At 48.6% G+C, this 25,968-nt stretch overlaps 1 protein-coding gene across 7 annotated transcripts; it reads left to right on the forward strand.

Moving 5' to 3' along the window:
• Nucleotides 1-1,740: 1,740 nt before the first annotated feature.
• srgap1b (SLIT-ROBO Rho GTPase activating protein 1b) lies at nt 1,741-25,339 on the forward strand. Of its 7 annotated transcripts, none has more exons than XR_014125942.1 (23): nt 1,741-2,414; nt 8,102-8,297; nt 10,015-10,177; nt 11,741-11,803; nt 13,334-13,510; nt 13,976-14,104; nt 15,285-15,506; nt 15,722-15,823; nt 16,521-16,718; nt 17,080-17,164; nt 17,509-17,536; nt 17,834-17,864; nt 17,954-18,014; nt 18,117-18,194; nt 18,519-18,653; nt 19,118-19,223; nt 19,814-20,038; nt 20,520-20,599; nt 20,739-20,916; nt 21,170-21,304; nt 21,820-22,192; nt 22,616-23,966; nt 24,525-25,339. XR_014125942.1 is itself a non-coding variant. In XM_081723066.1 (23 exons), exons 1-23 carry the CDS (start codon nt 2,348-2,350, stop codon nt 24,546-24,548), a joined length of 2,961 nt encoding a protein of 986 aa, XP_081579192.1. In that variant the 5' UTR covers nt 1,741-2,347; the 3' UTR covers nt 24,549-25,339. The 7 variants fall into 7 exon arrangements, 5 of the variants coding, with proteins under 5 accessions (XP_081579192.1, XP_081579193.1, XP_035384102.1 ...); XR_014125941.1 differs by having other exon boundaries at nt 24,528-25,339; XM_081723066.1 differs by having other exon boundaries at nt 22,616-22,720.
• The last annotated feature ends 629 nt before the right edge of the window (nt 25,340-25,968 follow it).

Here is a 25,968-nt window from a genome sequence, read left to right on the forward strand (position 1 = left end):
GCTAGCTGACGATGCACACTGTAGTCAGGAGAGGAAGAAAAGGTCAACAATAAGTGAAGTGGAGTCCAACCACAGAAGAGAACCGCTTTGTAAAGGCTTCAGTGTGGATCTGAGGAGGAGAATCATGAAAGTGCTGCTCTGGGCTGTGGATCTCTTTGGGTCTGAGACCTGGACAATATATACACAAACCATAACGCATGCAGGATATTGACTGTCCTGATGAAACAATTCTATTTTGGAATTTCACTGGTTAATGATTAATAAGGCTGTGAGAATTCCAGTTACTATGACAATGCCAGACATCTTAGTCTGCTGGGTGTTTTCTTCTGTACCTGTAAATACCAGGAGCAGACATACACAGATCTTCCACTTCCATAAAAGTATAAATCTTCAAAAGAGTAAAAATGTTTTTAACAAGCCGTTAAATGTTCAACATTAAGAAATTCATTTGAGATAAAGTGTTAAGGAGCATGAACTACAATGTACCAAAAGTAAGGTATCAAAATGATTAACAGTATTAAAAGTAAGGCTTTATATGGGAGTGGCACACACACCATTTACATTTAAAAGCTGATCACTAATAGATTGTATCTGACTGACTGTCCCTTTGTAAGCGTAAGTGTCGAATTCTTTGTATGAAAATAATGTGTGGTGTACCACAAGGCTTTGTTCTAGGACCACTGACATTTACAGGTATAACCTAGTGGTTATATAGAATGTTTTGGAGTAGGATGAATTTACTCATGCCAAACAGTGCAAGATATGTTTCCTACCCAAAAACCTAGATCTGTCATTGGCAGATTCTCCCCCAAACTTCAGTTATGCGCATTTTATGAAGACTCCAAAATAGATAAAAGTAATGAAAGCAGACACTTTCTATATTTTAATTGTGGTGAACCTCAAAGTGTCCAAACGTATTAATAACCAAGTAAAGTACAAATGATCAAATGATCGAAATCATGCCCGTGGAACGATCTTGTGAAGACCGATGCAAGCAAGTGTGAGCAGGTAAACAAGTAAGCGATAGATCCAGTGTGGGTGTGATGTGCTTTAAAATCACACCAATCACAACAAATCCGCCGAGGGTCGGGGACATTTCTGGACATGCAGAGAATTCAGTGTCTGGCGCCCCCTGCTGTCATTGCACTAATACACTCTGCGTGTGTTTATGTGTGTGTAGGAAATAAAAGTGGAATAGTTTTATAGTTCACTGTAGTTAGTCCATTTTACCAATAGAGGGCATTCGAGCATTATTTGAAGGGACTGGGTGTTTCTATCAGCCACGAAGATTAAATCTAAGGTAGGTGATCAACAATATCAAATTATACAGATTGATTACTAAGCAATTGTAGCAGTTTATGAAATTGCATTTGGTTTACCACGTTACCGATGGTCATTCCTGAAAGATTTAATTTAACTACATTAGTCGTCGGTTGTTTATTTACGTATCCATAGGCGTCAAGAGTGGAAAGCTGTGCTGGTATACAACACTTGCAAACGCACAGCGAACTTTACATTTTCAGCAGTTCTATATTTTGAATATGCATGACAGCGTTTCCTGAGAGAGGCATGTCTTCACGCTCCAGCCGTCTGCTTCAGCGTCGTCTCTGTTGTGACTAAACACATCTAATGACGCCAATTAACCAATCAACATGTAATTGGTAATAGCGCTCCATCCGTTAGTTTCCTAGAATGGTGTAAACACATAACACAGTCATTGGGTTGGGTGGCTGTCAATTCTGCCTAGTTACCCCTCCACGCCCACAGTCCTCCCATGCCCAGTGACTGTAGTGTGGAGCGCAGTGTAGTGTACGGGAACGTGTGGGAAACTGTTTAGGGAGGCGTGATCATTCCTTACAGACACACATTCTCTTCCTCCCAGTTTCCCATAAACAAAGATAGGTGAGTGAACATTTAGGTTGTATTTGTTTTGGGGGGTGTTTTGTCGTGTAGCTCTCACGCAAGGTGTGCGGTGTGTCGATAGTGCCCACAGACTTTCTGCCGTTCTTTCATAGCTTTGCCCCGAAGCGCGGCTGCGATGCCGCGGTAACGACGCCCTTTTTAATTTTTGTGCCACTTGGACCTTCCCTGGGATACTCGGTGACAACCGACAGAGCTGCAATTGCACTTTTTAACCGGTGCGGTGAGACGTATGACAAAACAGTACGGTCGTTTGGTTGAATGCCATTTCCATCTTGGACTAAGATTTTCTGCTGTTGCCGCTGACAGCGGATGGTGCCTCGCCATGACGCATCGGTCACAGTAGGGACGCGCCGCGGAAGAAGGTTTGGATCAGACGGGATCAGTAAGTCCGGAACGCATAGACAGAATCCAGTCACTGTCCATTATGTCTAACACGGCCAAGTTCAAAAAGGAGAAGGAAATCCTCACGGAGTACGAGAGTCAGGTGAAAGGTAAGGGAGAACTCCGCTTACACACACCTGATTGTTACCTGGCGACAGCTACACACTTGCCTTCAGCCCCCTCCCGCTGGGGTCTTGCGTGGAGGTTTTGAAGACTATAGATTGTTTTGACATGGTGCATATTTCCTTGGTTCGGTGCAGGGTGTCCCTGCTATGAATGACAGTTGTAATAATAATTTTTTTTTTTTTTTTTTATTCGTAGTCATGCGAGTGCAAAAGTATGAGCACGTCTGATTAAAGCATGTTTCATGCCATGCAGTAAGGATGCGCCGAGGTCGCTGGTGTCCCGCTCGTCCTTACCGTGACATCGGTGTGTGCGCCACCCGGCACATTTGCGCAGGGCGGCGCAAGCACGGCAGGGCGCATTTAACGGGATTTAATCGATAAGGCGCAATCCCGGGCAGCGTGCGGGCGCCATAGCAACGCCGCCTGCCCTGCTCCGACTGTAGCTGGGGTTTAGGGTGGCGCAGTATCGGGTCCATCCAGCGCTATTCATGATGGGCGATAACATTTGGCTTGTTGGTTTGCGCTGATTTCTTGACCTTGTATTGACCGTGTGAATGTTTACCGAATAGCGTGTCGTTAATTTTGCATTAACTCCTTGAATATGGAGCGTTTTGTATCTGTTGGATCAGCAAATCGGCACTTTGTTCGTGAATGTGCGACTCTGCTCTAGGCTTCAACCTTGTATTTAATAACAGCCCGTCAACTGCATATATAAATCGAAACGATGTTGTGTATTTTATTTCTCTAATCCATCAGAACACACGTGCAGTGCGTGCGTGCGTGTGTGTGTGTCAGATGTGCTAGTCGGTGTGTTCCCTTATTACCAAACACTGGCAACAGGCTTTTGCTGCACTGTGTTCGTTTCCATGGATACCTGGCCACCAGCCAGTCTGTGTGTCTGTCCATAGGGGACTGGGGTTTCTGACGGGTGTGTGTGTGTGTTTCACAGAGCACAGACAGGAGGATCAGGGAATCCTCTCACTGCAGTGCTAATACTGTTTAGTATGGAGCACACGTAGTTGTGTGTGTGTGTGTGTGTGTGTGTGTGTGTGTGTGTGTGTGTGAGCATGCCACAGCCCTTGCAGTGGATTAACTATGAGCAGGTTGGCGAGATGAGTGATTTATGGTCACAAGGGGCAGTGCTGCTAATTTCAGCAACCACACACATTCTTACTCATAGGCTCTAGCATCTGTCCTACACTACAGCATTCTGTTTCCCTGTGCTGTGCCCTCACGCAGGGCGAGATGTGGGTGTGTGCCGTGGGGCCACTTGAGTTTTGCTGTTTGGCTGTCTGTGAGGGGTGCTGTGCTGGTAACCTTTCCTTTGTGCCTTTGCTTTGCACAGCCTGATAGAAGGTGTGTGTGTGTGTGTGTGTGTGTGTGTGTGTGTGTGTGGCTTGAGTCCTGCTGGGAGCCGTGAGGTAGCTCCTTAAAGGGAACCGGGTTTGTGCGTGTGCGCGTTCTGCTGGATTTCCCCAGCGCAGACCCATATGCACCCTGCCATTTGGCCACCGCCCAACCTGCCTGTGCCCGCACAGGAAATGGGTTTCTCACTAGGAGGAAGTGGAGAGGTAAGCAGGGAGTGTGACTTTGGCACCTGACACACGAATAGTTTTCTCCTACACACACACACACATACAGGCACAGACGGACAGACTATTGCTCAAACATGCTGATTCAAGTAGGTTCTGAATTAGATACCCAGTATCACATTAGCAAGCCCAGTGTATGTGTGTCATTGTGCTGTGGGTATTTAATTATAAAGGCACATATTTGCCCTATCAGCAAGAAGCAGCACGACAGTGAGAAGTGTATCCAGTAAATGTGGGGACACATGGGAGCTACACCCACCCTTCTGTGAGGTAGGTGTGTGTGTGTGTGTGAGAGAGAGATAGGCTCGGTAACACTCTGCTGTATTGCTCTGTTGTAGTCCGCTCGCTTGTAATGAGATTTGATGTTGGGTTGCAACACTGGATGCTGTCCAGCTCAAATGCCTGCGTTCTCATGGGAAACATGCACACACGCATGTATGCACACAGTCTCTTACACACACACTGCAAGCATGCACACCCTCGCACGCGCACACACATGCGCAAATGCTCACACGACACATTCTCATACATAGCAGACTTGCAGAGATGTGCAGAGCGTAGCTTTTAACTTTCATTATTTAAAGGTTCTTAATCATTTCTGGAGTTTAAACACCATTAATTCCATCATCATTATGACACGTTCATAAATCAATTTCAAACGTTGACTGGGACAGCTACCAAATTTCCCACTGTACTGCTGGTCACACTTCTGAATGTACACTACATTTTTATAGTACACATTACTCCATGTATTTATCACATCAAGCCCTTAAGGGGAATTGGAGTGTAGAGTGCCAGCCCAGTCCCTGATGAGGAGCGTGGCGTTGAAGAGCCTGAACAGAACATCAGTTTTATTTAGATGCACTACCATGCGCTCAGTGGGCGAGAGGCATAGTGATGAGATGGACGATCGTTTAGCAGCACCGTGGTATGACTGTTCACTCTAGATAACCCAGTACTGAGAGGCAGACGAGGACCAGCAGCGAGGGGCAAATCACTGCATGGATGCGTGTTTGAGTTCTGTCTGATAAAACAGAGAAGGAGAGAGCAGCAAAACACACCCAGAAAAGTACTTGTCTGTTCTTCACGTGGGTCCACAATTTGTGCCCTCTTTCCTGTGGAATAAACAGAATTCGGCAATGAGTAGTTGATAAACGAAACGGCAGATGTTTTACCATCGGTTTTCTCTAGGGGAGTACAGGTTTACAGTGAGCTTTGGTGTGTATATTTTAAGTAAGTTCTCCATGTCTCATTAATCAAGTATAAATATCAATCCATTTCTATAATCTATTTCTGACCCTGTGGACTGTATACACCCATTGATGTTGAAGGCAGAGTGACACTTGAAACTGTACTTCAGGCCATGTGACCAGTCCAGTTTCTGGAAGTTCTTCAGCTGACCGTTGATCTGCCCGTGGAGTCTGCACATTGGTCATGGAACTCTAGAGGAAATGGGCACTTCTTCATGACCGAACGCGTGACCCCACACCGGGCATGTTTGAGGAGATGCATGCAGATGGGTCAGTCCCTAAAGCATAGGCGGGACCTATGGCTGTCAAGTCAAGCCTTTTCACAGCCTTGGTAGTGAACAGTGCCAGTCTGACTCCCTCTGTTCGACTGTACAACGTGCCAGAGCCAGCCGTTCTTCTGAAGGCGCGCCCTAACAGTAGGTGCAGGCTCTCTGGAGCGCGTACCAGTAGGCGGCTGAAGAGTAAACGCGCCATATCAGTCTCTCCACTACAGCCAATTCAGCTTTTTGCCAAGCTGTGAAAAGGCAAAGCACAGGATTGGTAAAACTGTGGTCTTAATATTTTTTCCTTTTAATGTAACAACGATTTGAAGCATTCTGGGATTATTTGAGGCACAAGCAGAAGAGACAGCAGTGTTAGCAGTGTGTGCACTGAGGTGACAACCAGATGGCTTTTATGAGTCTAAACAAATTACTCAAAAATTCAAAGCTCAGCATGCACTAGACCCATGGAGACAGTTTTATTCATCTCTGGCATGAAGGTATAGTAAAGATTTCACAAAAATGTTTTGCATTGAAATGAATGAGAGTGTGTTAAAACCTGGCGAACTGGTGCAAATGGGCCATGGTTTCTCTCTTTGTTTTATTTTCTCATCTTTCTTTCCTTTTTCACTCTTTTCTGTCTGCAAACGAGTGATCGGAATGTGATTTCCTGCCGTTAACAGCGTTTGTGTGATGCGCGGCAGTCCGTCATGTGGCCTCACCCACACCCTCGCACACTTGTGCGCTGCAGCACCACTGTGGTATATGATGCTGATGATTCTTGAGACAGCCCATACGCCAGCCTGTGAGGGAGGGAGGGAGGGAGGCTTGGCGGGGGGGGGGATTAAGAATTTAATTCACTTATGATGAATGTGGAGAGACAGAGGGCAAAGCAAATAAGAAGAAAACAGAGTGGTGATAAGGAGATGAGTATAAAGGGGAAAGACTGAGAGGAAGTCTGGATGTGTGTAGGTTCAGGATGTGGTACCTTTGGGGGGGGGGATGTTAATGGTGTTGTACTGCCTACACTCTCTCACTCTCAAGTTGAAGAGCAGATGCCTTGTTGCCATGGCGACAGTCTGGGCCAGGCTCCTGCACACGCCTCAAGGTATCAGACAAGCTAACATGGGTCACAAGTTCAAAGGTCAAATATGAGCAACTTAACTGACTTCAGAAAAAGCAAGCCTGATGTTTATCCAAAAAAAATCATTTTTACTAGAAAAAATCAAAAATAAAACTGCGCAGTTGCTCCACAGACGGTTGATTTTCAGTAATAATAACGTAAATATGACTGGAATGTTGTAAGGCGAGCTTTGCAAATATACAAATCTATTCATTTTTTCTAAATTCCTGTGCAGGCAGGTTTCCATTTCATGTGTCTTTACATGTGCATACATAACCTAAAGCTTGAAAATAACTTCTGGCCACGTAGTCATTTCATGTGCCAAACAGAGGATTTTAACATACTAAAGAGCATGACACACATATATATATATATTGATTGTAAGTCTTAAGTGAGAATCCCTGTGTGACATTTCACCACTAGCTTCTCCTAAAATCCAACCCGAATCTGTGAGACGATACCAGAAACTAAACCAGCTTGCTTAAGGGACGAACTTGAGCATCCTCAAGAAAAGTCTGGTGCGTGCCAGGAGCGTATCTGCTGTGCAGCGAAACGGGTTCAGGGTAGCCTCTCGCAGGCGACAGTTCCTGTATCATCGAAGCCTGTCCCAGCACCAGACTGGTGTCCAGAGGGGCATGTAGTGGAGTCGACCAGCACAACTCGTATGGCTGGCACTCTGTCCAAACGATCGTTCTTGGCTTCATTACGGCCACGCACCCGTAGTCTGGTTCGCTCCATCGTCGCCTTCACAGTGGACGTGAGGATGGAATGCACGTTTAGGATTAACACAATCGCTCTCTGACGCTGGCTTGGCCACCCGCTGTCCCACACGTACCCTCCCACGTGGCACACGCAGGCTGCCAGCCACCTCGTCCCAGAGACTGGGCTTGTAGAAACAGGGTGGCACTGTGACATTAAGCAGTTGGTCTGTTGGAGAGGGAGTGGGTCGGGGGGGGGGCACGGAGTAGAACCATGGATAAGCAGGTGTGTAGCAAAGAGGAGCGAGGAAGACTCTGGAATGTTTCCCCATACACACACACACACACGCGCGTGCGCGCACACACATGCGCATTAATCCCCACGGGATATCCAGTGCCTGTTGTCTTGGTAACGGCGGCGAGTTGTGATGGCGGAGTGTTGTGCAGGGATGGGAGAGGCGGAAAATCTGCCCTTTTGCTTTCGAGAGCTGAACACGGAGCTTCTCGGCAAGCCAGAGACCCTTCACCCCATCGCATGCCCTGCGGAGTTCTGCAGAACGCAGACGCGAGCACAAGCATCTTCAATATCACCGAACCCTTCTGTTTAAACCTGTCTTACTAACATCAGGAATTCTTGGTCACCTATATCCAGTTTCCTTATTTCCTGGTGTGTGTGTTTTTGTTTTTGTGTGTGTGTGTGTGTGTGTGTGTGTGTGTGTGTGTGTGTGTGTGTGTGTGTGTGTGAGCAGAGATCCGCTCTCAGCTGGTGGAGCAGCAGAAATGTCTGGAGCAGCAGACGGAGATGCGGGTGCAGCTGCTTCAGGACCTGCAGGACTTCTTCCGTAAGAAAGCCGAGATCGAGAGCGATTACTCCCGTAACCTGGAGAAGCTCGCCGAGCGCTTCATGGCCAAGACGCGCAGCACCAAGGACCACCAGCAATACAAGTGAGCGGCGCCAAGGACCAATGAGAACCTTTGCTCTTGACGGTTGGGTGTGCAGATACAGATCCGCTGCTTTTGTTTCTCTTTACTCGTCCCTCTCTCTCTCTCTTCCTTTTTCTCTCCTCTATCTCAATTTCTTCTTTCTATTTTTGATCATTGTTCACACGGGTAATGCTCGCAATATATCAGCCATTGGCCTAGCTAGTCCTTCATCTTACTGGAAGGGAAAGAATAAGAAGTGTGTGTGTGTGTGTGTGTGTGTGTGTTAATGCAGACAGCATTCTGAAGCAAAAAATAAAAGGACCGAGGGAGTAAGAGAGTGAGAGGACAGTAAGAGACCAACAAATCGTGTTTGTTCTCTCTCTCTCTCTCCTCTTTGGTTGTGCTAGTCATTCACTAGGTGCTAGTGTTCTGCTGGTCCTTGCAGGGTTGTCCCACTGGATGCCTGCAGAGAGCTGTTACTAGTTAGTGGATTCTCTATGTTCTAAAATGGCTTCCTATTGTGGTTCTGCCGGTCTTTCCTAATGTGTAAGACTCCTGTCGGTGAAACAAAATGGTGCCCAGGCATCTACCTCTCCAGGTGGCTGTATGTGATCAATATTCTCAAAGGAAAACTGGGTCAGACTGGCACGAGAGGAACTCTAGAAGACTCAAGTGAATACTTCTCAAAATGGGGTGTATTTTAATTAATTAGATAGTTTTTATCTCTTCGTGTAGCTTGGACCCATCTATCTTATTAGCGGCTTCAGGATACAGGAACTGGAAAGAAGCAGTGACGTGGAAACCAGGTCAGCTGCTGTTCCTGTTATTGTTTTTTCTCACAGCGTATATGAGCAGGATGGCAGGCTTCTGACCACTGAGGTCATTTATCATACTGGTCATGCCCGGAACGTTTGAAGGTTCTTCTTGTGCCATCTACAGCAGAAATAATCAACTCCGGATCTGTAATACAACTTCTGGTCTGGATTTTTTAATCTATTGGAGCGAACTGAATAGGAGATGTAACTCCTCACACCTGACACCAAGAAAATCTGTAGGACCTGGACTTTGAGAGCTGTTATTTGAATAGCCAGATTTCTGTGACAAACTGGTAGTGGTTACAAAATCCACGGCTGGATTTTGGATTCGGGGGTCCGGATTTGAGGCCTTCTAGACTAAAGGATGTCACACACAGGGTTCATCTGGACAGGGACACGTTTCCGCAGCTTCCTGAGAAAGCTGTGATCAGGGTCCTCTGGATGGCGGGCAAACCTCCATCATGGCGTCTCCTCTCCTAAACCAGCTCAGTGCAGTCGGGCACAGTGAGGAATCTCTTTAAAAGCCGGCGCTATCCCGGGGCATTACTGGCTTGTGGAAGACTTGCAAGGCATGACCGCCAAGCAGCGTTAGGAAATGGCAGATTGGAAGACCACACGGCATGCCATACAGCCCCGTTACTGTGGTTACTGGGAGGGGGTGCTCTTACCACGTTCTTGCAATATTAACTAAAACCTTCATTACACTACAAGAGCATGCAAGTGTAATTTAGAGAGCACCAAAGGAAGCCTGGGATACCTAGTTTTCATCCCAAATATTGTTGCATATCTTGTGTGTGGTTCTGTTTTTAGCTTCTTTTAGCTGTGATGTCGAAGGTGATGTTTGTCCATGGTATTCCTGGCTGTATTGTCTCTCCTGTTCCCGCACCCTGGCCCTCATGGCTGGCTCTTGATGTTCGTTCCAGGAAGGACCAGAACTTGCTCTCCCCAGTGAACTGCTGGTACCTCCTGCTAAACCAGGTGCGACGGGAGAGCAAGGACCACGCCACCCTCAGCGACCTCTACCTCAATAACGTCATCACGCGCATCTCCCACGTCAGTGAAGACAACACACGCCTCCTTAAGAAGGTGAGAGCACCTCGCACAGGAGTCAGGGAGCACGCACCGCATTACCGACGGTACTCGGGGGGTGGAATTCAACATATTATACAACATAACGCATGAAATAATAACACGACATTTCTAATAATGGCGCAGCTTCAGAGTGACACCAGCTCCTTCTTGTGTAAAATGGAACTGGCTGGCCACACAGTAAACTTGAGCCACTCGTTTCCATGATAAGAGGTGCCAAGGAGGATTTCGGAGTGGGGTAGATTTGGAAGCAGAAGCTGCGCTAGTGTCTCACCAGACTCTGCACGAATCCGTAAGAGTTTCGTTTTCAGGTAGATTCAAAGTTCATCATTGATGGGCCATGCCTGCCTATGTAAACCCCTGCATGGCAGCTGGTTTATTTATGGGCCCTGAAGTTCCTGTCCTGACGCCTCAGCCGTCTCACCGCGCCGTCGGGATAAACCTCCACTGCACGGCTTGGGTGCCGGAATGAGGAGCGTCTGAAGTGCTTTCGCAGCCTCTGTTGCTGCATATGTACAGGAAGGACAAAGCAGCCAAAGGAGGACTGATTAAGAGGAAATGGTCTCCCTGAATTCCCTTTTTCCGTCGTATCAGCTGCTACTCAGAAGCTGGTTTCAAGGTTGCTCTTAATAATCTTCGTTTGTTCCCTGCATTGCGTTCACCTTGTTTTTATGGTGGTGGTAGATTTCTTCAAAGCAGCCCTTTTAAGTCAGATTTTATTACTGAGCTTCTGCCTGTTGCTCCCAGTGTGGGAGCGCTCGTTTCTGGGGGTTATAAATGCCAAAACGTTGTGTAGCCGCCACCGCCGCGTTCGCAGGCCAATCGCCACCCATTAACATACCGCAACCAAACAGACATCTGATTGGCTGGAGAGGGAGTACGTGTCCTCCTTCACCTCCAGTGCAGACCCAGATGATCACCTCAGTGAGGAGGAACATCACGGAGCTGAGCTGAGGTCCAAACCCCAGCCCCAGCTGTAGCGTTTATGTTACTACTGCTGCGTTCTTTTATGACATGATCTAAAAATAAATATGGCAATCACATTTTGAAACATAAAGCATAATAAAACTTATAAATAAATAGTAAAATAGTAGTAAAGAACTAGAAAATTAGCTTACGGAAGTAGCATATTCTGAATGGTGAAGTACAAGATCCTGCTCTGTTTTTGGAATTTATTGCAATGTTATAAGAAGTGAGACACTTCTAATTCTTGTCTGTATATGGGATGACACTGCAAACCATGTCATTGGCCTTCGGATTTAGTTGCAATCTAGTAATATGTCACCTATGAACTAAACTGAACTTTGCCAAATAGCATCGTGGCTCAATGCACAGGTTCTCACAAATAGCGTAGCCTGCCATCTCGGCTCCAAATCTGAACAGAGCCGGGCACGTAAGTACAATAAAGCGGCATTTACGGGAACCGCTCTGGACGCAGCCTTTGATCTGTCCACTCCGTGTAGATCAGGTGTCACAAAGACCGGTGTGTGATTTCTGTAGATATGAGTTTGACCCAGACGTGCCCTTTGTGTCTTCTCCTCTTAAACACTCCATCTACAGAGTAAAGAGATCACTTTCCAGCTGCAGGAGGACCTGATGAAGATTCTTAATGAACTGTACACGGTGAGTCTTCTTTCAGAACACACACATTCACACACGCGCGCACACACACACCACAAACAGACACACACATGCGCACAAACACGCACACACACACACACACACACACACATTCATCTTATCTTTCTCCCCTGCATGTCTTTATGATCGTGATTTCAGTCTGCCTCTCCAGTCTCCCCTTCTCTCTCCCTCCCCCTCTCTCCCTCTCTCTCTCTCTCTCTCTCTCTCTCTCTCTCTCCTCTTCTCTCCCTCTCTCTCTCTCTCTCTCTCCCTTTCTCTCCCTCTCTCTCTCCCCTTCTCTCCCTCTCTCTCTCCCCTTCTCTCCCTCTCTCTCTCTCTCCCCTTCTCTCTCTCTCTCTCTCTCTCTCTCCCCTTCTCTCCCTCTCTCCCCTTCTCTCCCTCTCTCTCTCTCTCTCTCTCTCCCGTTTTATCGTTCCATCGGTACTCGAGCCTCCCACTCACTTTCCGCTTTTGTTCCTCGATCTCTGCCTCCTTCCATCTCATCAATCTTTCATTCGCGCGTTCTGTCATCCCGTACTTGTGCTGCGCCGTGCCCGTGTTGCACTGCGACGGGCTTTACTTTCTGGACACGACATTTGTATCTCCACCTTTGACCTCTTCTGTCCTGAAGTACGGCAGCCTGAGAGAGACATGCGCGCGCACGCGCACACACACACACACACCTTCCAGGTTCCTGTGTCATTAGAACAATGCCAACTTCCCTACCGCTGGCCAAACTCTGGCCTGAACACGTGACCTGAACTTGAGCTCGACGCTATACAACCGAGCAGCTCTTGAATAAATAAACCCTGTTAAACGGAGGTGTGTGTGTGTGGTGCCCGTTGGCTGCGATGGCCCGGCTGCTGTGTACCAGGGGAGCGCAGAACAGACACAGGGAAGAAACTCAGCCTGAACACCATCGGAAAAACCCACCCAGTGTTCTGTTGACGTGGGCTTCTGTCTTCACTGTAGCAGATGGACAGACTTGCCTGCTCACACACAAAACACAGACTCCGGATGTGAGAAGATGCATATTCACATGGCATTTGCAGCACTCGTGAGGTGTGTGCGTGTGCGTGTTTGTGTGTCCTAATTAGGAATGCATCATAACTCCATCACAGCACGGTCTATTGTGAAACAATGGTTATTATTTTCATGTAGCAACCATTGTCATTCTTTCTCTCACACACACACACACACACACACACACACACACACACAAGTATATATCCACATACTCCAAAATGCACACACATGACAGCCATTAAACACCCAAATTGCCTCTGTAAAATGGATGGTGCATAACTGTGTGATTTCCTCACTGTGGGCATGTGAAGTGCTACAGATGTGGGCAGGACTGACTTCTGTTTGAACTGCTCAGTTACTCGTCTCCAGATGTGAGCCGGGGGCCTGCGTTTGGGTCGGCCTACACCCAGGGTTGCACAAACTCGGAGCCCGTCGTGTTTCCGCCTCGCGCCTGGTGGGCGTGGCCGTCCTCATGCCATGGCCCCTCCCTATCCGCCCCCTCTCCAGGTGATGAAGACCTACCACATGTACCACAGCGAGACACTGAGCGCCGAGACCAAGCTGAAGGAGGCGGAGCGTCAGGGAGAGCGGCAGGGCCGCGGGGGCGAGGTCTTCGGCCTGCGTCACGAGGAACGTCACCAGCGCCGCAACGCTGCCCGCAAGATCCAGAAGATGAAGGAGAAGGTAGCTTGTCCCACGCTGTAGCGGCTAACCGTGCTGCCTCTCCCGTGGGGGACCAGGGGGCGGTCCCCGTCCTTGGGCACGAGTCCTAACGCTGTACTTGCCTATTTCTGTAACACGGTTTAAAAGTGTATGTCGCTCTGGATCAGAGAGTCTGCCAGATGCATTAATCGTAACGGTAAATGTGTCGGATGTGCTGAAAGTGTCCTCTGTGTGTGAGACACTGAGTTGCTGCTGTGTTTCACAGGCGAACGCTCCACGCTAGCACGTCACGTCCCTGCACGCCAGGCTAGCTTTACGTACATGCGCGCGTGTCCTTCCGACTTAAAAAAGGGGATTATTTGAATGGGACTAGAAGCATTGACAATTGGTTATGAACATGTAAAAGCTCTCTCTCTCTCTCTCTCTCTCTCTCTCTCTCTCTCTCTCTCTCTCTCTCTCTCTCTCTCTCTCTCCCTCCCTTCTCAGCGTCAGGCCAAGTACTCGGAGAACAAGCTGAAGGTTATGAAGGCGAGGAACGAGTACCTGTTAACTCTGGAAGCCACCAATGCAGCGCTGTTCAAGTACTACGTCCAGGACCTGTCCCACTTGATTGACGTGAGTGTGACACTGCTGCCTGGGGGTCGGGTGGGGTTGTCTCGAGCGTCGCCTGGTTTGGTTCGCTGTTGTTGAGCTCTCAGAAGAATTGCCGTCCTGATTAATACTCAGTAATTAGAAGAATCTATAATTCTTTAATTAGGGACAAATACAGAGGATGGGGCAGGATGTAAGGTTTTAATTACACACACACAGCCGCCGCCGCTGTATGCACATGGTGCACACGGTGTAACTGCAAGCAGCAGTGACAATAGCTGGAGGGGGAGGGGCTGACGCACCGGGGGAAGGGGAGGGGCTGACGCACCGGGGGAAGGGGAGGGGCTGACGCACTGGGGGAGGGGGAGGGGCTGACGCACTGGGGGAAGGGGAGGGGCTGACGCACTGGAGGAGGGGGAGGGGCTGACGCACTGGGGGAAGGGGAGGGGCTGACGCACTGGGGGAAGGGGAGGGGCTGACGCACTGGGGGAAGGGGAGGGGCTGACGCACTGGAGGAGGGGGAGGGGCTGACGCACTGGAGGAGGGGGAGGGGCTGACGCACTGGGACACAACAAACTTTTCTCCCACTCAGTTGTACACAACATATGCCAAAGTAAAAGTCACAGCAAGCCCATGTACAAAAATAAACACACCCACACACCCCTGCCCAAGTATGCCAGACACACACACACACACACACACTCTGCCAGGCCAAGCCCTGTCTCAAGTGTGTTTTCATCATTAGAGCTAGCAGCAGGCTCTGTGTGGTCAGCAGTTTATATCGGCAGCATCTTTCTGACCTTCATAGAGGTCATTCTCACTTACCTCCACAGCTGAGAAAAACACAGAAAGAGGACCAGCGTGTGTGTGGTGTGTGTGTGTGTGTGTGTGTGTGTGTGTGTGTGTGTGTGTGTGTGTGTGTGTGTGTGTGTGTGTGTGTGTGTGTGTGGCAGAGGGTATCAGGGAGGGATTGCAAAAACCCCCGATCTGAATTAACCTCAAAGAACTAGATTTGTGAAAACAAATCGCTCTCTCTCCTCCAGTGGAGATAATCAACCTTTTGAGTGAATACTCTGTACACTATACCAAGCCACTTATTTGTGTGTGTTCCTTTCATAAGTGTATTTTTTTAAAAGAATTTAATCATATTAAAGTGCATAACCTGTGAGTGTTGTTGGCATGTGCGTTTGTGTGTGTTTGCCAGTGCTGTGACCTGGGCTACCACGCCAGTCTGAGTCGGGCTCTGCGTACGTACCTGTCGGCGGAGTACAGTCTAGAGACGTCCCGTCACGAGGGCCTGGACATCCTGGAGGGGGCAGTAGAGAGCCTGGACCCCCGTAGCGACCGCCAGCGCTTCATGGAGACACACCCAACTGCTTTCACTCCCCCAGCTCGCTTCACATACCAACCCCATATGGGTGACCAGGTCAGGCGCCATCTAGTGACCATTTGCTTTATGGTTTTATAGGTCCTGAACTCTTCAAAATGATTGCAGCTTGGGTTTTGGGGAGCAAGGCACTGATAAAAATAAATAAAATAAAAGGCTGTGGAGTTCACTGTCTCTGTGTGCCAGGTTTAAATATGTTTTTGTGTCTTTTGGTTTGGTTGGACGTGTGTGTGTGTGTGTGTGTGTGTGTGCAGGTGAATCAGATCACAGCGGTGCCACAGGTGCAGGCTGAGCTCCTGCTCCGCTACCAGCAGCTCCAGTCTCGTCTTTCCACGCTGAAGATCGAGAATGAGGAGGTAACACACACACACGCGTACAAAAGCACTTGCAGTTCTCCCAAAGAATAAAAGAATGAGATGACAGGCACTCATGTTCTGCTCATTCCTCCAAACCTCTATCATCTCTGTATCTGGGCACACTGCATCACATCCATACACAGACACCCATGTACACACACACATGCACACAAACACTCATGTACATGCACACACTTACATACACAGACACCCATGTACACACAAATAGACACTCATGTATACACAGGTACACTTGTGTACTATACATATGATGTATATGTATATGTATGCTTTTTTTTATTTAAAATAAAATTCAAATCCCACACATGCATGCAAACGTGTGTATACACACACACACATTTCCTTCTCTTACTGTTGGAGAGACTGCTTGTTGGCTTACTAGTGGCAGGCCAGCTGTTTCCTACAGCTCTTGCTGAGCTAAGGGCAGAACTAAAGTGCTGATGAAAGCTTTATCCCAGCAGTGAGATTCTCCATCGTGTGTGTGTGTGTGTGTGTGTGCGCGCACACACACACACACACACACAAACATTCCCCGAGGCTCCTGCCTCGGGGTACACTTCCAGCTGATGTCAGTACATCTTCAGCAGTATACACACTGCATTTGCACACTGTATTTGTTCATGTAAAAGGTGTGTGTGTGTGTGTGTGATGTGGCTCCTCCCTCTTCCTCATCCAGGTCAAGAAGACGTCGGAGGCCACTCTGAGCACCATCCAGGACATGCTGAACATGGAGGACTACGACGTGTCTGAGAGCTTTCAGCACAGCCGCTCCACGGAATCGGTCAAATCCAGTGTGTCGGACACGTACCTCAGCAAACCCAGCCTGGCAAAGAGACGCGCCAACCAACAGGAGACGGAGCTCTTCTACTTCACTGTGAGCGCCCTTCCGGCTCTCTCTCTCTCACACACACACACACACACACACACACACACACACACACACACACACACACAGTGCTGGTACAATGTATTGAATTGTATCTGAAAATAAGAGGGTCTTAAAAGGGGGTTGTGAGGTGTAATTTGAAGAAAGATGGCAGGGCAGTCCTGCACACCACCCACTGGGTGGGCCAGGCCATAGACCAGAGCCTTAATCTCCACTGTCAGGGTGTCTGCAGGCTCCTGGTTTATCCACTGAGGGATGGCTGTGTGCTTGCCTGGAGTAATTAGACCACTAATTATCAGTCCTGATCGCATTAATATTGACTGAATGTGTGTGTGTGTGTGCCCCACAGAAACTGAAGGAGTACCTGGAAGGCAGCAACCTCATCTCCAAACTGCAAGCGAAGCATGACCTCCTGAAGAGGAGCATCGCTGAGGGTGGGTTGACGAGCATGCGGCTGCTGTTAAACCCGGAGATCTGTCGAGTTAGATCCCACCCTCGACTCCTGGCTGTAGCGCGTGTCTGGATGTGTGAGCGCATCACACCTCCGTGCCCAAACCGTCAACTCCTCTCTGCATTACATACGTGCTTTCAGTTATTTTTTTTGTCACTTTTTCCTTTCCCTGACATTCGCGCTAACGTTCCTTCTGGGATAAATGTTCTTGTCTCCTTAAAAAAAATATTCAGCCCCTCACCATCCTTCTCTGTGTCTGTCTAAATCTCAGCATCTGTGACGGTAAATGGTACAGGGAGACTTTTAAAATGTTGTTTTTGTCCACAGGGTACAGAGCAGATATAATGACGACCAGGTAAGAGCAAGCCTTTCGCTCTCTGTCAGTCTGGCTGTCTGTGACTGTGGCTCACTGTTTGTTCGCCTGTGTGCCTGTCTGCCTGCCTGCCTGCCTGCCTGCCTGTCTGTCTGTTTCTCTGTCTGCCTGTATGTGTGCTTTCTACTTTATCCATTAATATTGTGCGTGTGCGCGCGTGTGTGCGTGCGTGTGTGCGTGTGTGCGTGCGTGTGTGTGCGTGCGTGTGTGTGCGTGCGTGTGTGTGCGTGCGTGTGTGTGCGCGCGCGTGTGTGCACGCGCGTGTGTCCCCTCCTATAGCCGTCGCCGGAACTCCCACAGTAGGAACCAGGTAGCGTGGCTGTCTGTGCTCTTCTCCTTTTACTGTTCTTCGCATGGCCTTGACCTGCTCTCAGTGCTGGGTGTGTCGTTTGTGTGCAGGACTCTGGGAAGGCCATTCCGCCAATAGTGGAGAGCTGCATCCGCTACATTAACCTCTACGGTGAGCTTTGGTTTGTGAAAACACACACACACACACACACACACACACACACACTCACCCACACAACCATACTGAAGCATACTGCTGTGATTTCCTCCTCAGGTTTACAGCACCAGGGTATCTTCAGAGTGTCTGGCTCTCAGGTGGAGGTCAATGACATCAAGAACTCTTTTGAGCGAGGTTTGTAGGTCCATGCCTGCACTGTGTGTGTGTGTGTGTGTGTGTGTGTGTGTATACATGTGCTGCAAGACTATATTCGTACTTTCCCACACGTCAGCAGAGCGGTGTAAACGTATGCTCTGTTTGTTGGAAAGCGCCTTCTGACCACAAAACAGAAGGAAGAAGGGTGTGCATCTGGCGCACTTGTGCGGTGTTGTAAAGAGGCTTATCATCACCTCGCTACACACACGCACTGGTTCTTTAACAAAGCTTAGTCATCGCACGCTTTGTGCAATTTCGGAATGCTTGTAGCTATGGAGAACCTCCCATCGTCCTGTTTCCCAGGAAACGACCCTCTGACAGATGAAGAGAACAACCACGACATCAATTCGGTGGCAGGCGTGTTGAAGATGTATTTCCGCAACCTGGACAACTCACTCTTTCCCAAAGAGAAGTTCAACGACCTCATCGCCTGCGTCCGTGAGTCTGCTCTCATGTTTTGTGTGTGTGTGTGTGTGTGTGTGTGTGTGTGTGGAAAGAGAGAGCATTCAGGAATTCAGGATATGACAGGGTGCTAAATTCTTCAGGTTCCCGGGGACTTGGGGCAGCTGGGCTGTGCGTGTGTGGGGACAGAAAAACGTGTGTGTGTGTGTGTGTGAAACATAGGTTTCCTGTGTATGAATGTGTTATCCTTTTCCTTTTTTCCCACAAAATACATACTGCCAAACACTGTATACATCTGAGCTTCAAGAAACAAAACTATAAAAAAAATTCCAGCTCTATACCTAGACAAATGTCCATGTAGTTCTAAACCAAAGACTTGTGCTTAGAATGGCCATACTATGGCAAAGGGTGTTGTGCTCAATGTCAGTGTGTCGGTCACCTTGCTAAATAAGACTGAAAGTCAAACCTTCACATGACTGTATTTTCAAACCTCCTGGCAGGCACGGAGAATCTGTACGAGCGGGCACTCTCTGTCCGGAAAATCCTGATGGCATCACCACGCCCTACTCTTGTTATAATGAGATACCTTTTTGCATTCCTCAACCAGTGAGTGACACACACGCGCTCACAAACTCGCGCGCGCGCGCGCGTGTACCCACACATACCTGAATGCGTACCTACTTCTAAAAATACACATTTTATCTGCTTTGTCACACATGCACACAGTCATCGCTGTTGACAGAGAAAATGTCTCTTGAGTAGAGAGATGTGGCTAAAACTAGGTACCAGGCTTCACACCGGAAATTAAAACGACTCTGTCTTCTGTGTCGAGAGAAGGAGAGAGAGGGAGGGAGAGAGAGAGGGAGAGGGGTGTGTGTGTGTGTGTGTGTGTGTGTGTGTGTGTGAAAGGATGGGTAGAGGTGAAAAGAGAAAAGGTGTGAGATGCTTGGCGATCTCACCATCAGCCTTCCTTGCATTCTCCGATAAACGCAGCTCCGTTCATCCTGGAGAAAGGAACACCGAGTATTTTCATCCATTCATATTAAAGACCTCTAAGCTCTGATTCGACTGTGACTCAAGTTCTAACTCCATTTTCTGCCCCTGAGCGATGCGTGCATTCCAACCCCTAGAACACGTATCCGTGTTTTCTGGGAGCTCAGGCATGCGTGTGATTAAGCTGCGCGTCTGTCCCCCAGCCTCTCCCAGTACAGTGACGAGAACATGATGGATCCTGGGAACCTGGCCATCTGCTTCGGCCCGACTCTCATGCCCACGCCAGACCTGCTGGACCAGGTCTCCTGCCAGGCCCACGTCAACGAGGTCATCAAGACCATCATCATCCACCACGAGACCATCTTCCCCGACGCCAAGGAGCTCGAGGGTCCTGTCTATGAGAAGTGCATGAGCAGCACAGAGTACTGGTGTGTGTGTGTGTGTGTGTGTGTGTGTGTGTGTGTGTGTGTGTGGGGTGTGTGCGGTGATGTGATGTTCTGGGTGTATGCATGAGGAATGAAGGTGTATAAGTAACATTTTTCAGGGAATTTGTCTTGTTCGTTTTTTATTTGTTATGTATTTGTGTCCTTGTTATCTAGTGTCATGTAAAAACCTACTTATTTTCTCAAGCTTTTGTACCTTTTTTGGTCACTTTCTCCCTCATTTTGATTATTCTTCTAGTGTTTGCCTTTAGCTGTCCAAATTGTGCAGCTGACCAAATTGACCAAATTGTGCAGCTGCTTGGTTGACGCCCCTTTAGAATGTTCTATACAAATAACATTTTTGTTGTAGACCTTTATGGTTTTATTCTACTTGTTGTGAATGAATTCACGCTGTTCCAAGGGTTTGATTTGATCCAGGTTTGACTAACTCAAGTCCCTTCTGTTCCTTTCACTCTCTCGCCCCCAGTGAGAGTCCCTACAGTGAGCCTGGAGTGTTTGAGGAGGGAGAACAGGAGGGCGGCACTGAGACGCAGACCAGTGAAGAGGGTAACGCACGAACGCGCGCGCACACACCACGCCGCCTTGTTCTGCTCACTCATTCACGTTTAATGCTTTCTTCGTTCGGGATAAAGAGGTGTGTTTTCCGGATGTCATGTGAGCGCAGTGCTTTTTCCACGTATCCCAGAAGGTGAACCCGTGGAGGCCGTGGCCAAGTTTGACTACGTGGGCCGCTCTGGCCGCGAGCTGTCCTTTAAGAAGGGTGCACTGCTACTGCTCTTCCAGAGAGCCTCAGAGGACTGGTGGGAGGGGCAACACAATGGCACCGACGGCCTCATACCACACCAGTACATCACACTGCAGGAGTGAGTGCACACACACACACACACACACCACATCCGGTATGTCTACTTGAATGTTCTGCGTTTTCTTGATTTTACTTGCATTATTGATTATCCTGTGATTTTTGGTCTCACAGATTCACTCATCAATTGCTTGAGTAGTGATGAATCTGATGGATTCTAATTATTTGAGTAATTTGGACGTTGGTTGAACTATTAACTGGTTAATGGAGGTGGCCAGACGGAGGCTTGAACTGACTGTGCGCTGTGCTCTCAGGGACGAGGCCATGTCGGACACACTGAGTCAGAAGGCCGACAGTGAGGTCAGCAGCATGCCGTCAGACGAAGTGAGCTCCAGGAGGTCCTTGACCTCCCCCACCGAACCACGACTGCCAGAAACCTTCATCAGTCGGTGTGTGCGTGCGTGCACACACCCACACCCACACACACACACGTCTTTGTCTTGCTCTCTATATCTATGCATGCTCAAGTCTCTTCTAAATCAGGGATTGGAGTGAGAGAAGAAAAGTGTGTGAACTCTTAGTCACAGGCAATCAGACACACATGCACATGTGCACACACAAACACACACACACACATTCCAAGACATGGTTCATCCAGACATGGTTTATCTGTCTGAGAGCAGCTGTGAAGATAGGAAATTCCACCTAGCTAGAAATGCAAGTTGAGTTATATGTTTCACACTATTAAACACACACACACACACACACACACACACACACACACACACATATATATGCACAATCACTATACACCATACACAGGGCTTTTATCTGAGCAGAAGTTTCCTGCAGACTCCCTCCAGGGTTCAAACTGCTCTCTAGTTCCAAACCTTTATTTCATTATTTGATCCATCATCATCTTCATCATCTCCCTCACCACTGGTTCTGTATTGTTATATTCCAGTCACAGAAAACGGACGGAGGCTCTTCTGCGACGTGTCCCCGGTCGCCTCGGTGATGGCCACGGCAACGGCCTGGAGCGCAGCTCCCCGCCCGTGACCGTCACGGTGACGGGTCACTTCAGCCCACGGGAGCTGCTGCGGGCGCACACGGGGCCCCAGGACAGCCCAGAACTACTGCGTCGCCGTGGCGCTCACCCACCTGGGCCTGCCCCCGCCCCCATCGCCACCAACGGCACGCTGACCTCCAGCGTTAGCCGCCACGAGTCCCTTCGCAGGGAGCGGGAGAGCCCGCCCATCCGCCAGTCTCCATCTGCCCTGCACTGCGGAGTCCCTGAGCAGTGGGCACGCAAGCTCAACCCACACACCATGGCGCAGGTCAGTGATGGACACACACACACACAACACACACACACACACACACACACACACACACACACACACACACACACACACAATGATGCAGTCAGTGTAGTCGGGCCCTGAAACAATATTAACAATATTGATATAAAAAATATTAACTAAACAATATTAACACAAAACAAATCCCATGAAAACTGACGCTAAACGTTACATCATATATTTGGGGATTATTGTGTGTAGTGTCTGTGCCCAGTGATCTGTGTCCAGATGGGTAGACACGGGTCACCTGCTTACAATGGCTGTCCCTTGCCGCTGTGTGTGTTCAAACTCATGACCATAGCCCTGCGAGTGTCTGCGCGCGTGACTGTGTGTGTGTGTGTGTGTGTGTGTGTGTGTGTGTGTGTGTGTGTATATGTGTGTGTGTGTTGGCTCATGCAGGACATCGAGGAGACCATGAGCCTGGCCCTGAGCGAGCTGCGTGAGCTGGAGAGGCAGAACGGGAAGTCGGCGGCGCCAGACCTGGTGCTCGACACTCTGGAGCAGGTGAAGAGCAGCCCGTCCCTGCCGTCCGGCTCCACCCCGTCCACGCTGTCCAGCCCGTCTGACTCCCCCAGCCCCCTGAGCCCCCACAACCCCCTCCCGCCCCTGCCGGGTCCTTCCTCACGCCGCTGCCCCAACGAGCCCCCCGCCACCTTTCTGCCCACCGCCTCGCCCCGCATGGGCGTGACCCTCCGCCCCCCCGCTCTCCGACCCAAGCCGTCCGTGCTCCCCAAAGCCAACCCCCCGCCCACGCAGCAGTCCCCTGGCCCGCCCCCGAGCTTCCCCTCCGACAAATCAGGCACTATGTGAGCTCAGTCCCACACGGGGTCCAACTGGAAGAAACAGGGTCCGCTCTGAGCCCGAGGACTGGATCACAGCTGCAGAAGGTCAGACAGGGTGATTCTGCTAATAATGAACACAACGGTATGGCTGATGGCTAGCTTGCACGCAAGAGCCGTCAGATAGATTTAGTCTATGATATTATAATCACTTAATGTGTTGTCAGGGTGGTGTGTGTGTGTGTGTGTGTGTGTGTGTGCGCATAACCTCTAAAGTGACTAGGACTTAACTGTGTGTGTGTGTGTGTGTGTAGATACATTTATGACGAACACATTCAGAGACGGCGGAGAGACTGCTTGAGATTTTGTGTACGTGAAGTACTGTCATTCCGTTTTTCAGATGTCCAGCTGTGGGAAACGTAGTTTTTTGAGTCCTCCTTAGGTGCAATGTATTTTTAGTGCTTTGATTTTGCTAGGCCTTATTACAACAAAGGGATGTGTCTTCCCTGCTAAAAGCAGGGCCATTCTTAAAAGTTGCTGCTGCTTTTCTTTGATGTTTTTTAAGTCGATTACCTTAGTTGTAGGAAGTGACACAGGTGCCTCATGAGAAAAGGGTTGTTCTCATATAGAATGTTGGGTGTCTTGATAGTCCATGTAGATTTAAAGTCACGCACTGCACCTCGCCACCCAGAGAGAGCAGCAGCGAGTTAACGAACGCCGAATGTATTTAAAGGAGCAGTAAGTAGAATTTTCTGTTTAAAAAAACAACAAAAAAAAACAACAAAAAAAACTATTGTAACATTATGGTGGTTGGTGTGTAATTTTATATTCTGTAACCCATAGGGAATTGCCTTTTTCTAGAATGTGGTTGAATGCAGAATTCATCATATTCGGATGCTGCAAAAAGCCATGTCAATCAGCCAGCTGGGAACCTGACAGGCAGTCGAAATACTACATAGTGCTCCTTTTAGGTGAATGTTCCACGTTTTTCACTCCAATACCACACCAAGCCTTTATCACCAGATAAACCTCCCCCTTTTACCGTGAAAAGGCAACCCGAGGCCTGATTGGATGCTAGAGGAGGGGCACAGGCCAGACATTCTGAGGGCCCATGTGTACTTATAGCTTTAATGAGATTTTAAATGGCACTTGCTGTGGAATTGGATCTACCTGTACACTGGGTCATGGCAAAGGAAAGGACAGAAGTAGAAGGCATCGTCAAGACCGGTGGGTCAGAACAAGCTTGAACAAGCATGACCTCAGCAACTGGGCCACGCCTTCCCTCGGGTTGTCATGGTAACGCTTCCGTTCTGCCACTGCTGCTCCGTTAGAGGTGCAGCAGCGATCGACCATTCTGATGTTCGGCCTGTACTTCCAGTGTGTTTGGGCGTGTGTGCGTGTGCCGAAGGTCTATAGCAGACTCTCTTGTGAACACACTTTAATAGTTCAAGCTTAACGGGCTCTCTTGTGTGTGTGTGTGTGTGTGTGTGTGTGTGTGTGTGTGTGTGTGTGTGTGTGTGTTCATTCAGCAGATTCATGGTGCCTGGTTCTAGGTCTTGGGTGAAGTGTTGAAGGGTAAATGGATTATGCATGCCTGCGGCGAGAGTGAGAACGAGTGAACTGAGGATGTGCAGTAACGCAGAATGTGAACCATATGCAGGTGTGTGTGTGTGTGTGTGTGTGTGTGTGTGCGTGCGTGATGGAGAGAGATTGTGTCAACAGACAGAGATCAGCATCTGATTGCAAGCGTCATGAGTCAACCAAACAGCCATGTTTTCACTTTTTATGCACAAACAAAATGATTCACTTCCCTAATTGTTCCTCTTTGCTTTTTTCTACCTGCAATATTTTATACTTATTTATTGATTGTGTGGGTATAGATGTATTTTCTTTTTAAAGTCTGGTGCTCTCTCGCGTGATGCCGTGTGTGTGTGTGTGTGTGTGTGTGCGCGCGTGCCCCTGCATTTGCTGCCACTCCACACCGCTCTAAACTTTCCCTTTCCTGCTCCATCTCACACACACTCTTCCCCACCCACACACGCTGTGTTTTTTCACGCGAAAGTGCCTTTCAGGGTGTATGTTGTGCGGAGGAGCCTGTTCTGCTAAGAATGCGTGCTCCTGTCTTTCTCTGAAGCGTCGTTCCGAGAATGAAATGATCCGAATAGAGCTCTTTCCAAACATTTCACCATCAAAGGAACCATAAATATGTACATTTAATTCATTGTGACGTTGCACTTTCATGTATAGGATTGTATTTGGCATGTAGCATTTATCATGTTCCAGTGCATTTTAAAAAGGTGTCAAAACTGAATGTCTTTGAAATAAAGTAAGTTCCTATGCCTCACTCTAGCGTCAGGTGCCCTGTTTTCCACACCCACGCCCGCTGCAGGAAGCTAGCGTTTGTTTTCCCTGCTTTAAAACACCCGTTTGGACTTCTCGGCCAATTTCCAAGCCCAGAGCACACACGACAGCAGAGAGAACACATTTAGGCGCATGCGCATGTAGCTCGTGTACAGAACGCCCTGCGGAGATAACGTCGACTTCGACATCCCCTGGGGTCTGCAGCTCGTTACAGGCTCTTGAATAAAGCCCAGTGCTTGGAACATACAGCCCCCCTGCCAAAGACTACACAGGGCTCCAGTTCGCCTACCTGCTCTACTGATGAACGGAACAGTGTGCCTTAATTAAAATTTGGAGCAAAATGTATATAATGTTGATGTACAATGCAATATCGAATGAGATCGCTCCTAACTATAATCCAGCATCCTCCTCCTCCTGGTCCTGGTCCTGACTGGATACGTACCATGTTAAAGTATCAATACTGAGGAAAGATGAATTACAGTAATACACAAATGTTCATAGGGTGTTTCATGTAGTTTTATTAAAAGACTTTACACAATGCTCAGATTTGTAGTTTTGCTATTCAGGTCATAGTGGCAGATAGATGGAGCATGAAACTGGATCCTGTGCTTC

This window comes from Electrophorus electricus, chromosome 11, assembly GCF_041902795.1.
Source record: "Electrophorus electricus isolate QZ-2024a chromosome 11, ASM4190279v1, whole genome shotgun sequence".
Lineage (NCBI taxonomy): Eukaryota > Metazoa > Chordata > Actinopteri > Gymnotiformes > Gymnotidae > Electrophorus > Electrophorus electricus.